At 36.6% G+C, this 12,328-nt stretch overlaps 2 protein-coding genes across 5 annotated transcripts in view; one reads left to right on the forward strand and one right to left on the reverse strand.

Moving 5' to 3' along the window:
* The first annotated feature begins 1,323 nt into the window (after nt 1-1,323).
* Nucleotides 1,324-5,672, forward strand: LOC311084760 (uncharacterized protein). Of its 4 annotated transcripts, none has more exons than XR_014606587.1 (6): nt 1,324-2,345; nt 2,599-2,934; nt 4,033-4,347; nt 4,435-4,496; nt 4,772-4,840; nt 5,020-5,672. XR_014606587.1 is itself a non-coding variant. In XM_084117025.1 (5 exons), the coding sequence occupies exons 2-5, from the start codon at nt 2,640-2,642 to the stop codon at nt 4,787-4,789; spliced, it is 690 nt and encodes a 229-aa protein (XP_083973151.1). In that variant the 5' UTR covers nt 1,324-2,345; nt 2,599-2,639; the 3' UTR covers nt 4,790-5,428. The 4 variants fall into 4 exon arrangements, 2 of the variants coding, with proteins under 2 accessions (XP_083973151.1, XP_083973152.1); XR_014606588.1 differs by having other exon boundaries at nt 4,438-4,496; XM_084117025.1 differs by having other exon boundaries at nt 4,772-5,428.
* Nucleotides 5,673-9,184: 3,512 nt separating this feature from the next.
* Nucleotides 9,185-12,328, reverse strand: part of LOC311085910 (SLAM family member 5-like) — a gene marked incomplete at both ends in the record, with an annotated part of 30,166 nt that continues 27,022 nt past the window's right edge. The window contains one exon of the mRNA XM_084118528.1: nt 9,185-9,336. Coding sequence (XP_083974654.1) covers nt 9,185-9,336 — 152 coding nt within the window. The remainder of the gene's footprint in view (nt 9,337-12,328) is intronic.

Consider the following 12,328-nt stretch of genomic DNA (forward strand, 5'->3'; position numbering starts at 1 on the left):
CAGGTCTCGCGATGTAAACAATTGCTTTACGGCCAAAAGAAATCTGCTAAAATGCTGTCATTATTGCGCTCCCTCACGCTGTCCGAACCCGAATGAAGAAGACGTTTTAAAGAATGTCCCATCTGCTTTGATGTCGTTGATCTACTAGCCTCTGGTGTCTGAGAATCACCAACAAGTTTTTACAACAGTGTTGTCAAATATCTATTCCGAAGCTGTGGGGGGAGCTCTAGAGAGAAACCTGCGAGCAAAAAGCGAGAATACAGCGAAGAAATCCCGAAGCTACTGAGTGCTGCTTTAATTATTGTTGTTGTATAGAATTTGGGATGCGAACAGTGGCGGACTGGGACAATAATTCAGGCCGGGAATTTGACTCCACTGCCAGGCCACCTCTGCTGCTGCAGTCACCACCACCCTATTCATGTAATCTACTGGACTGATAAACTTGTAGGCTAACCCTATTAATGTAACAGGTAGACTACCAGATGCAATATAAATGAATAAAAAAATAACCCTTAAAAACTCACTAGGAATACACCATTTATACTACCAAACCAATGACAAATAGAAAATTGGCTTTTTAAAAGAGATAATAAGAGACACATTCACATGTTGAAATATTTACATTTTATGTATTTTCAGTGCTCAAAAGGGGTGGGCGATATGGCAAAAATATAATATCACAATTTTTTTCAGAAAAATCACGATTCACGATTTTATCACGATTCTTTTTTTAATGTTGGTTTTACTATTTTGTGACTGAGCATTACAGCCAAACTAATGTCCATATTTTAAAAACAAAGCCTTAGGTAACAAAATATAAAATAAAAAAGAATAGCAGACAGGGGCGAAGATATTTTTTTGTCATTTTCTTTGTTATTAAATATTAAGATCAAAGATACACATTACTCATACACAACTTAATATACAAATTAAATAAACATTTGCTTTATGTTTTCAGCTACAGTAGGTGTATTTAACAGTAGCATTGAAGAAAGTAATTAAAATAACAAAAATAACAAATATGAAAATAAAACAAAACATAGACTTCACTGTATAAATTATACATTGATACTTATTAAAGCTACTATTAAAAATTATCAGTCAGGAGCAGTGAGTGATTTTCTCTTTGCATTTTGTTGTTTTTTAACATTAAAGGGATAGTTCTCCTAAAAATGCTATTTGTCATAAGTTACTCTCTCAAGTTGTTTTAAACTCGAATAAGTTTCTTTCTTTTGTTGAAAATAAAAGTTATTTGGAAGAATGTGGGTAACCAAACATTTGATGTACCCCAGTGACTTCCATAGTATATTTTTCTCCTATGGAAGTCAATGGGGACCAGCTACTGTTTGGATAGCCACATTCTTCAAAATATTAATATTAGAAAAATATTAGAAAATATTAAAAGGAAATTAATACAGGTTTGGAATAACATTAGAGTGCGTAAATAATGAGAGAATTTTTATTTTGGGGTGAACTATCCCTTTAAGGACAAGCGGCATCGTGTTTACTATTACTACTGTCTCTTTAAGAGTTGCGCGCGACGCGTCTATTATACACGCATTTGACAAGCAGATTTTCTCTAAATTTTCTCAAGTTTGCGTTCACTTTAGACATAACCGACTTTGTTTATGTAAACCTTGTGTGTATTTGACAGTATTAGCACAATAAGACTCAAAGGATAACTTTGTCCAGTATCCAGGCGCTGGTAGACAGGCTTTTAGTGCATGTGAACTTCACATGTACGCGCTGAGAAACGCACACGTTAGAACAGCGCATCAGCACGCGAATTAAATGTTTAACCGACAAGGCATTAAAGCACATGCAAATTATGAACTTTTGTAAACTGCAGTGTCCCGTTCCGCAGCGTGTACGTCGCGTTGTTCAGGATGTTGGGACAGAGGCGCCAGAACAGCAACTGATAGAATGCACCACGATTCTACGATATTTCTTCAAAAGCAGATCATGGAGACATTTTAATCGTCCACGATCAAAAATCGTCATATCGCACACCCCAATGCCAAATTATTATAAATATAATGTAAATGTAATCTTGACCGACCTGTTCCCTTACTGGCGAACATGGCTGGGATTTTGCAGCAGCTTGCTGCGTCTGCATTCGTAGTTGCACACCAGCCTATCACATGCCAGGCTGATGGTCTGCACAGCGGCAGCCGGCAGGCCAGAACGACCGTCAGGCCACCGGGAAATGTCCCGGTGCTCCCGATGGCCAGTCCGCCCCTGGATGCGAAAGTGCGGTGAATCATATTTTTGTTTCGATTTAAATGTCCAACTATTATAAAAAAAACTATTATTCCATTCCAGTACAAAAACAACGTCCAAATCAGGTAAATCATGCAACGAGACTTCGGAACGTGTTTGATATTAAAAAGAGTTATTACAAGCTTAATTAAATGTATGATGTAGCCTAATAGCTCATAATCAAGCATACATTTCAAATTTATTTTTTAAAAACTTTGTCTACGCTATAAGGATCGAAATTTGTCTTTGACAAAGGCTCACACAAACACATTAGAAAAAAGTCCTATAAAACATGTCCTATATTCTGAAGTGATTTATAATGAACTGTTATTTCTTCAGGTGCATCGGGTGTTTATACAGACAGGGAGTCAGTGTTTGTGATGGAGGGAGATTCAGTCACTCTGAACACTGATGTTAAAACAAACCAACAAGAAAAGATTAAATGGTTTTTTAATAACACCCGCATCGCTCAAATCACTGAATATCTCAATAAGACCTGTACAGATGTTCAGTGTAATGATGATACTGAGAGATTCAGAGACAGACTGAAGCTGGATCATCAGACTGGATCTCTGACCATCACAAACATCACAAACACACACTCTGGAGAATATAAACTGCAGATCATCGGCAGCAACACCATCAGTGAAACGATCTTTAGTATGACTGTCCATGGTGAGTCATTTAATAAATGTTTAAAGGCTAAGGTTATACGTTTAATCACAATGTGTTTATTATTACATAAGGGACTTTCAGTTTAATGTTTGGTTTCAATTTCAGTTTCTTTTCCAGCAGGGACTTGTGTATTCCCCTGTTTTCCCGTGTTTTGTTTCTGTTTTCTGTAATTACCAGTTTGTCATAGACATTCATTGTCTTCACCTCAGTCTTATTTAGTTCCTCATTTTCTTGTAAATGAACCAGTTCAATGTCCAGTATTGTCTTTTACTCCTAAGTTCCAAGTTCTCACCATTATCTTCATTTAGTTAAAAAAAAAAAAAAACTGTAGTTGCATATAGATTCACATCTCCATTTCCTGCTCAATGCTCATCACTGCAACCTTTTATGTGAATAGATCTAAATACTTAAAAAACTTCTCCCGATTCGTTAATCCCGATAGCTGTAATAGTAAAAACGTATAATAGCTGTAATAGTAAAAGTTTTCCAGATAGTTCCACATGTAATGCCAGATATTACATATGCAAGCATGTCAGCCAATCACAGCAGTGGGCCTTAACACTGAAGTCTCACAGCAGACACGCCCCTTCAAACAGAGCGTTCAAATCAGGTGATGAAATCAGGCTAGGAAATATGCCTTTTATTTCTAAATTATTAAAAAAAATTATCTAAAAAACATACTAATATTATAAGGGCACCCCAGGAAACATTCTAAAATAATAAATTAATCCATGCAATGGGACCTTTAACACGCCGGTCTGTTATAGTTACGACCCTAAACATGATGCTGAATAAATCCAACTGTGATTGGTTGCTTTACTTGTCAGTCAGACAGCCTCTGGCGGTCCTTGGCCAATGAAAGCTGAAACCAGACCTTCTGCTGTCAGTCTGATGTTAGTTTAGCAGTTGTGGGTCAATAATTCATTTTTTAAACAGCATAGTTGAAATTCCCTCATTACACTAAATTAATATCTCATTCCCATTTAGTTTTATACTTATTTTCTTCCAGATCCATGCTTGCAGTTCTTTCTTGTTTCATGTTGTTGCTGTTTTTTTTACAGCTGATATTCATTTGTGTTTCTGATGTTTCTGGTGCAGAGACGGATAAAACAAAGACAAAGTCAGTGAAGGAGGCACAATCTTTTACTTTTGATCCTGGTGTAATAAAAAACCCACATGATTTGATGACATGGAATTTTAATGGCATTCTCATAGCTGAAATCACTGGAAATCTCAGTAAGATCTGTACAGATGTTCAGTGTAAAGAGAGATTCAGAGACAGACTAAAGCTGGATCATCAGACTGGATCTCTGACCATCACAAACACCACAAACACAGACTCTGGAGAATATAAACTAGAGATCAACAACAGCAGATTCAGCATCACTAGGAGCTTCAGTGTTTCTGTCACTGGTGAGCCTCATTTAAACATTCAGTGCATTTTCATTTCATTTCATTGAATGTTAAAATAGTTATTTACATTGAAATCATCACCGACAGCAGCAGCATCATCCGCCGGCACCACATTATCAGAAATAAGAGCTTCAATGTTCCTGTCATTGGTGAGTATAATTCAGTCATTCAGTTCATTTTCCCTTGAGCAGGTAATTCAATGTATTAGTTTTCATTGTGGCTTGTCTAAAACAGAACATAATGTATAAGATCAAGTAGTTTTTCCACGAGCACTGTTTTTAGGCGATAAAAACACAAGATGGCGCCATTTATCAGTCTATATCATAAAGCTGATTAAGGTGGAAATATCAGTCAAAAATAGCCTATACATGAAAAATCAATTGTCTATCTCTAGTAATAATGAATGACTTTTTTTCCATTACAGATTGGATTGTGTCTTTAGCTATAGGAGGAGCATGTGCTGGTGTTCTGCTGGTGGTTGTAGGTGTAACTGGTGAGAATTCCTGGTTCAAACACTGCATTCAAGCTTATTGCATCATTGTAGGACAAAAAAGGACAGCATGATTCAGTTTATAAGATTCATTAGACACAGGGTCTTTGTGTGTGTGTGTAACTGGAACATCAATCCTGTTCATTTCTTTTAAGTTCTGTGAATCTGTTTTCTTCTTACAGGAGAGTGGCAGGGAAAATACATTGCTAAATAATGAAACAACTGACCCTTTATTTCCACAGAGGAATGAACAGTGTCATTTACAGTTTTAGCTGTGAAAGGTGGTAAAAAGACCCCCGTGTTATCTATGGTGGATGTCAGTATATGTTAAAGGTACAAAAAAAATATGTTATTAGCAGCATGGCCTTGCTAATTCAGCAGAAAGGGGATTTCCGGTTTAAATTATAATTATTTTGTAAATTACTTTTGTCTGTAAATATTTTTATATTTGTCTTGTAATTCTACATAATTATTCAACTGTAGCCTGTTTGTATAATATTGTTCAACATACTGTATGTCTACATCATTTTCTTTATTCATGTTTAATTGTAGCCTTCAAATATCAACAATAAATTTCTCTCTCTAACCATAATTGGAAACACACCCATCATTTTTTACCCTGTACTCATCCCTTTGAGCGCCCCCTAGCGCACAGATTATTCCCTTTAAAAGCTGCTTGTCTCTAAGTACTAAAATCGGGGGAAAAATGTGCATACAGACGACAACGTTGTCAAAAAGATCCCTGTTCACATGGATCCATGAAAATAACAAAAGTTTTAAACACTGTATTCTGCTGCCAGGCCAGTAGTTGGCGATGTCACTTTGTAAATAAACACTACACATGCTGAATACATTATACATTTAATAGGCTTAGAAGGTGTAGGACTACAAATTAGTTGGACTACAAAGCCCATGACCCATTGCACTAGAGAATGAATTCTGGTTCAAACTGGTTGGGTTTCCTCTTTGTGGTACCATGTGCTAAGCAGCAGGAGAAGCTGTGTGGTGTTTTTCAAGGCTGTGTAATCGCAGATGAAAAGACCAGTTGATTAATGAGCAGCATATATGCTCTATAGAACTGTTATATTTACAAAGAAACACTGTGGTCATTGCCCTCTTGAGTTCTCCTCACCTCTTGCGAGATGATGGGGTTTACACAAGTGCATGACATCACCATTTTCACAAATTCACCCTTTTTGTAGATTACATGGAGACAATGATGTCATTTTCAAAAACTTGCACTTTGAATCCCATTTTTTTTTTCAGAAGGTTGTGTTTTCAGGTGCCTAAAACTGTTTCGGTCAGTATCACTATCGTCAAATACGAAAGACAATTAGCATACAGTTTGGATTGGCGGTATGGTTCCGTTCTGGGCGAGAACTCCCTGTGCATCCATGCAGCAATAAGAGTGTATAGAGCAGCACGAAACATGAATGTTTTGCAGATATCATTAATTAATAAAGATTTTAATGTACAACAAATTGAGAATTTGGTCTGATTCAAAGGGGAATCAGAATGCCGAATCTTGGCTGACGAGAGGAGGAGCTGGGGATGGAGGAGGGTAATTCACTCCTGAGAAACACAATAGCTGCTGATAATACTGAAAGAGCTTATAATACAGTGATAGGTGTCATATTCCTATAGGTAGATGTGGATCAGCTGAGAGTCAGCTGATGCGAGTTGACTGACATGACCTGCAAGAACTGACGCTACGCTTAATTTTTGTGTAAATGAACGGCCAATATGCATAAAGTTTTCCGTTTTTAGTTGGAAATGGTGACGTGTAAACGGCCCCTTAAGCAATACATTCTGAAAACCCCAAACCCTGTGGAGTAAAGTATAGTTGAGACTAGGATATGTCTTCTGTATTTATGTACAGAAATGAAGTGTAGCCTACCAGTGTATTGTTGGAAATCTATTTTGAACCAGTATAGGCAAAACAGATCCATATTAGCCGCTTTCCGACCGGAGGAACCTTTTCACAGTTCCTAGAACTATTGGCTAAAGTACCCGGATGTCGGCGTGTTCGCACTGCAGGAACTAGGAACGATTTTAGTTCTAGGAACTCCATTTGTAGGAACTAATTTGGGTCCTACTTCAGAGTAGGGTCTAAACCAGCACTATAGGAACTATCCGTGACGTTAGTGTTCTCTGATTGACCGAACGCACGCGGAACATCAGCACCCGCCATTTTTAAAACAGCTAGAATGTAAACACACAGATTATAGCCTATATATTTACTCCATAAACTATACAAACATGGAAAACAGTGATAGATGGGTCTCTAAACCTTTATGCTGAAGAGAAAATCCAACGCAACTTTGAGGGGACCAAGCCAAACATGATTATGTTTATCTGCCCAGCTAGCAACACTGGACATCAACCACACGGCATAGGCTAATAACCTTTTTTCATATACTGTCTACTTTCTATAACAGTTCTATCTAATAAGATATTAAACAGTACTGTTAGACAGATCGCTAACTAATAAACACAGAGAATGCGAGCATTGTTTGCTCTGGCGTTCTCAGCGCCGCCAAAATAAAGGTCCGTCGCGCCGTCAAAATAAAAGTCACCGTGCTTGCGTCACTCCCTTACCCCTCCTACCAGTTCCTATGGCCACTTGGCCAGTGCGAACGCAAACAGCAAAACCGAGTTTGGGGGAGAGTAGTTCTTAGAACTGTTTAGAAGTGGACAGTTCCTAGAACTAAGTTCCTATAACTACTTGGTCGGAAAGCGGCTATTGTTGGTTTTTCCAAAGGTCTGAACAATATAGCAATGTTAAAGTGTTTTTCTCTCATACCTGGATGCTTTTATTTTCTTAAATTGAACACCAGTTCCATCTTGTATGTAGGGTATCGCACATGACAGGAATGTGTCGTCAAAGCAAACCTTTCCTCAAAAGTTTATAAGCACTTCTGTATTGTATAATCCGTTACATTATTGCAGTGTTTTTTTATAATAGAATAAATACATTTTTTGACTTGCTTTTCACTCAAAATATCTAAACATCCTTAAAAACAAATTAATTGGTCTGTTGGTAAATTTGAAAACTTTTTTTTATGCATAAACCTATTTCAGCAATGTTTACTGTTCTTTAAACACATTTTCTGAGCGTAAAAAATAGTTGTGGTCTTCTGCATTTGCTTAAAGGGATGGTTCAGAGTAAAATCAACCTAGGGTCCTTTGCACCATGACCTTGAGCCAAACACCCCCCAGAAGCCTTTTTTCCCTTAGTCGAACATTATTAAAGTTAGAGCTTATTAAGAGATATCAGCCGAATGGCTTAGTGCAGGTGCTAATGGATCTCGTAAATTACCCCACTAATACCCCAGAATGATACCAAACTTCTACAGTAGTACAAATAGGTTCTGTACTCATAAAACAAAGCACTGGAAAAATTGTAAGTACATCAAGAGTTTATTTAAATAACACTTGCCTGACGGCTCATGCTACCGCTAACCCGGACGTCGAAGTCACTGCAGTGGTTTGTGAAAAGCCTGTAAAAGTTCTGGCAGAAAGCGATGCATAAGGATGTAGTGTAACAACGCCCAGTTCCAGGAATGCACTAATATTTTGTTGGTAGTACCAGTTTGCAATAATTATTAGTTAACACTTAAGTTGTTAACACTTCGGAAAAAATTATAATTCGTCGTTACACTACATCCTTATGCATCGCTTTCTGCCAGGACTTTTACGTACTTTTCCCAAACCCCTGAAGTGACCTCGACGTATGGGTTAGCAGTAGCTAGCCGTCAGGCAAGTGTTATTTAAATAAACTCCTGATGTACTTACAAACTTTCCAGTGCCATCCATTTAATGCTCCTTTCAGTGTTGTGTAGTAGATGATCAAACACGAACACAGTGATGAAGAGAGAATGCAGTCTTTAATAAATCCAATGGCATAAAGGTAAATCTGAACAGAGAGAGCTACACACGCTTAACATAGATGATACTTGACAATGAAGCACAAACAGAACTGAACTTACACATCATAATGAGTGCACAGTTGAACATAATGAGTGACAAAGACAACAAACGACTAACTGGCAGAAAGTGGAGAGATACAAAAAGTCCAAACTAACAGAACCGTGATAGCTCCACATTTATTTATTTATTTATTTGGCCGACAATGTGTTTACCATTATTAATCAAGACTGGATGGGCAGGTGAACTCATGAAATGTAACAAAAGATGGTGAGACTCTTGAACTTCAAAGTGAAAAAAAAAATATTAAGATGCCAATAATAAACATCAATAGTAGCAGATTAATACATAAAGCCATTCAAAATAAATGAAGATGAATTGGTGATTGAAATGGTTAAGAATGATAAATTACATCATCATTTACTGTCCCAATGTGTGAATATGTGCTTGATCTTGTTCAGCTCTTCTAGATCTGATCTCATAAACCAGAAGAATGACAGAAACCACGCCCACCAGAGCAGAGAGGACCAATCGGATCACAGCTTCAGTAGGACCACAACAGTGGACGGAGTCTGAGGAATAAAAACATCAAACTGAGATCAGATCAGTCATTAAATGTTAATATCAGCACTGACTTCAACTAATATCATCAGTGCTGTGGTACCTGCACATGTGTGACAGAGTGTGTTGATGTCCAGATGTGTGGTCTGGTTGCTGATGGGATTGTTCAGCACACAGCTGTAGGTGTTTTTATCCTGATATTCCACCTCCAGAGGTAGAGAGAGACTGATGCTGAGATCACACACACTGATGCTGGACAATACACTGATTTAATTTTTAATTTAATTTAATTTAATTTATTCATTTATTTCACACACGTCATATTAAAGACAAATACAAAATTGCAGTAGTTATAGTTATAGGATGATTATTGTGTGAAAAGGGGGAACCCCAAAGAAGCTATTAAAAGCTTTTAATAGGGGGCCCAATACCAACATACAACAAATAAATAACATACAAAAAAAACACAAAAAAAAAAACACTAAATCCATAAACACAAATAAATAATATAATAAACACAACAAGACACAACAAACAGACAATCCCAGCACAAGTATAATACTAAAGTATTCAAATGGTGTATGTTAATAGCATTTTTACCTTAAGATGTTTCTTGAAAGCGGAGACAGAATGCAAAAGTTTAAGATTTTCCTCAAGCTCGTTCCAAATCTGCGGACCTCTACAGACTACACTCAGGCTCGTACATTTCAATCGTCTTATTTTTCCAGTAATTAAATGTTTTTCCCTTGTATGATGTGTATGCTGGGGTCGACTGATTGGGACAAGTTCACACAATCGGTAATTTAGCTTATGGACAACCTGAAATATCGTACAGGCATTATGAAAAGCATTATATTCTGTAAGTCTTAATAAACCAAGGCGATAAAACAAAGGACGCGAAGGGGTATTTTGCTCAGACCACGTTAATACCCTAATAATTTTTTTCTGTAAAGACTGTATTTTTATCAAGTAGCTAGTAAAAGTGTTACACCATATAACGTTACAATAATTTAAGTGTGACTCAAACAAGGTTTTATATAAGATGACAAGTGCTGACTGTGGGAGAAATTTTCTTACTTTGAAAAATAGTCCAACATATTTTGATAATTTGTTTACTAACTGATCAATATGATATTTAAATTGTAGACATTCATCAATAAAGACTCCAAGAAATTTAGTGGTGTTTACTCTTTCAATAATTTGTTCATTAATTTTAAGACAAACGTGCTTATTAGCCAATTGATTCTTTTTGGAATGAAACACAATGTAGTTTGTCTTGTTTATGTTAAGAGATAATTTATTACACCAAAACCAGATAGCAACATTTCTTAGCTCTCTATTTATTGTTTCTTCCATCACATCTGGACTCTTATGAGACATAAATAAGTTTGTGTCATCAGCAAATAAAACCCTGTATAAAGCCATTGTTGAATTTTCAAAATCATTTATATATATTAAAAAAAAAAAAGAAGAGGGCCCAAAATGGATCCCTGAGGGACTCCACATTTAATGGGTTTACTTATTGAAATTTGGTCATTGATACTTACATAGTGCTTTCTACCAAGTAAGTAACTTGTAAACCAGCTAAGGCCTATTCCTCGAACTCCATAATGATTTAATTTATTCAAGAGGATGTTAAAATCAATAGTGTCAAACGCCTTAGATTCCTGCGTACCAGGAGAGAGTCGCATCACACACATTCAACACTGATGAACACACCAGTGCACAATTTGATGATGATGAGGAACAATCTCTGATGATGACAGGAACAGGGGGATGCGCTGAAAAACATGAGAAAATAGAGATAAATCTGGATAAATCTAATAAACAATCATATTTTTGGATCAGTGTGCTGAGTGAGTGTTTAGTGTGTTGAAGGTTACTGAGTGTGTTTGTGATCTCAAAATATAAATAAACATTTCAATATGTAAATAGTTAATAAAGAAAATGGAAGGCAGGATTGGTGATCTCTACTCACCATAGACAGAAACATTGAACATTTTAGATAACAGTTTAGCTGCAAATATCAGTAGTTGATAAACTCCAGTATGTTCAGTTCTGGTGTTTGTGATGGTCAGAGATCCAGTTTGATCGTCCAGCTTCAGTCTGTCTTTGAATCTCCCATCAGGACCATCAAATGTGGAGAAGATTTGTTTCTTTTTTTTAATTTTAGCTATCAGAGACTTTTCAGCTCCAAATTGCCATGCAAGGTCGTTCCGTATTTCAGTAACATCAGTGTTTAGCGTGACAGAATCTCCCTCCATCACTGACACTGATTGTATTTCATTTGTTTCGGCCCCAAACACCCCTGAAGAACATGAAGAGAGACGGATTAAGAATCCTGATGGTTTATAAAACCTGAAATCAGATGTAGATTTAATTGTTTAAATATGAACTGAAGAACATCCAGAAGAACAGCAAAGACACAAAAGCAAATTGAAAGGTAAAGATGGTAAAAAAGGATTTATCTTTAATATATTTTTTAACTACTATCTACTATAGAGTAAAATCAATGTGTGATGTTACATAATCTGTTTAACAAAATAAATACATGATGATTACAGTTTGAAAGTAAAGGTTTAATTCTGAGAAATTGCTTGGAAGAGATTTGCAAATCTTGAAATTACGACCATGAAAACGGTTTAATTGAGGTTTTGGATTTCTGAGCGAGAGAAATTTATAGTCACAAAAGAAGAAATTAAGATGAAGAAAATAATGTAATCTGAACTGTAGCAGCAGCTTTATTACCCTGAAACTGAAAGGAATTAAATCATAAACATGTTTTTATAATTTACCCATCAGACTCCAGCAGCAGAAACAAAACCAAAAAAACATCAGGAAAGATTTCCTCAGTTCTTCAGCGAAACGTCTGATCTTATAAGACTGTCTGCTTATCTGGTGTGTGAATCTTCTCCTTTGGTGTTTTACCCTCCTAGATCACACACACACACACACACACACACACACACACACACACACACACACACACACACGCTCTGAGCG

The sequence above is a fragment of the Abramis brama genome (genome assembly GCF_963993115.1).
Source record: "Abramis brama genome assembly, chromosome: 6".
In the NCBI taxonomy this organism is placed as follows: domain Eukaryota; kingdom Metazoa; phylum Chordata; class Actinopteri; order Cypriniformes; family Leuciscidae; genus Abramis; species Abramis brama.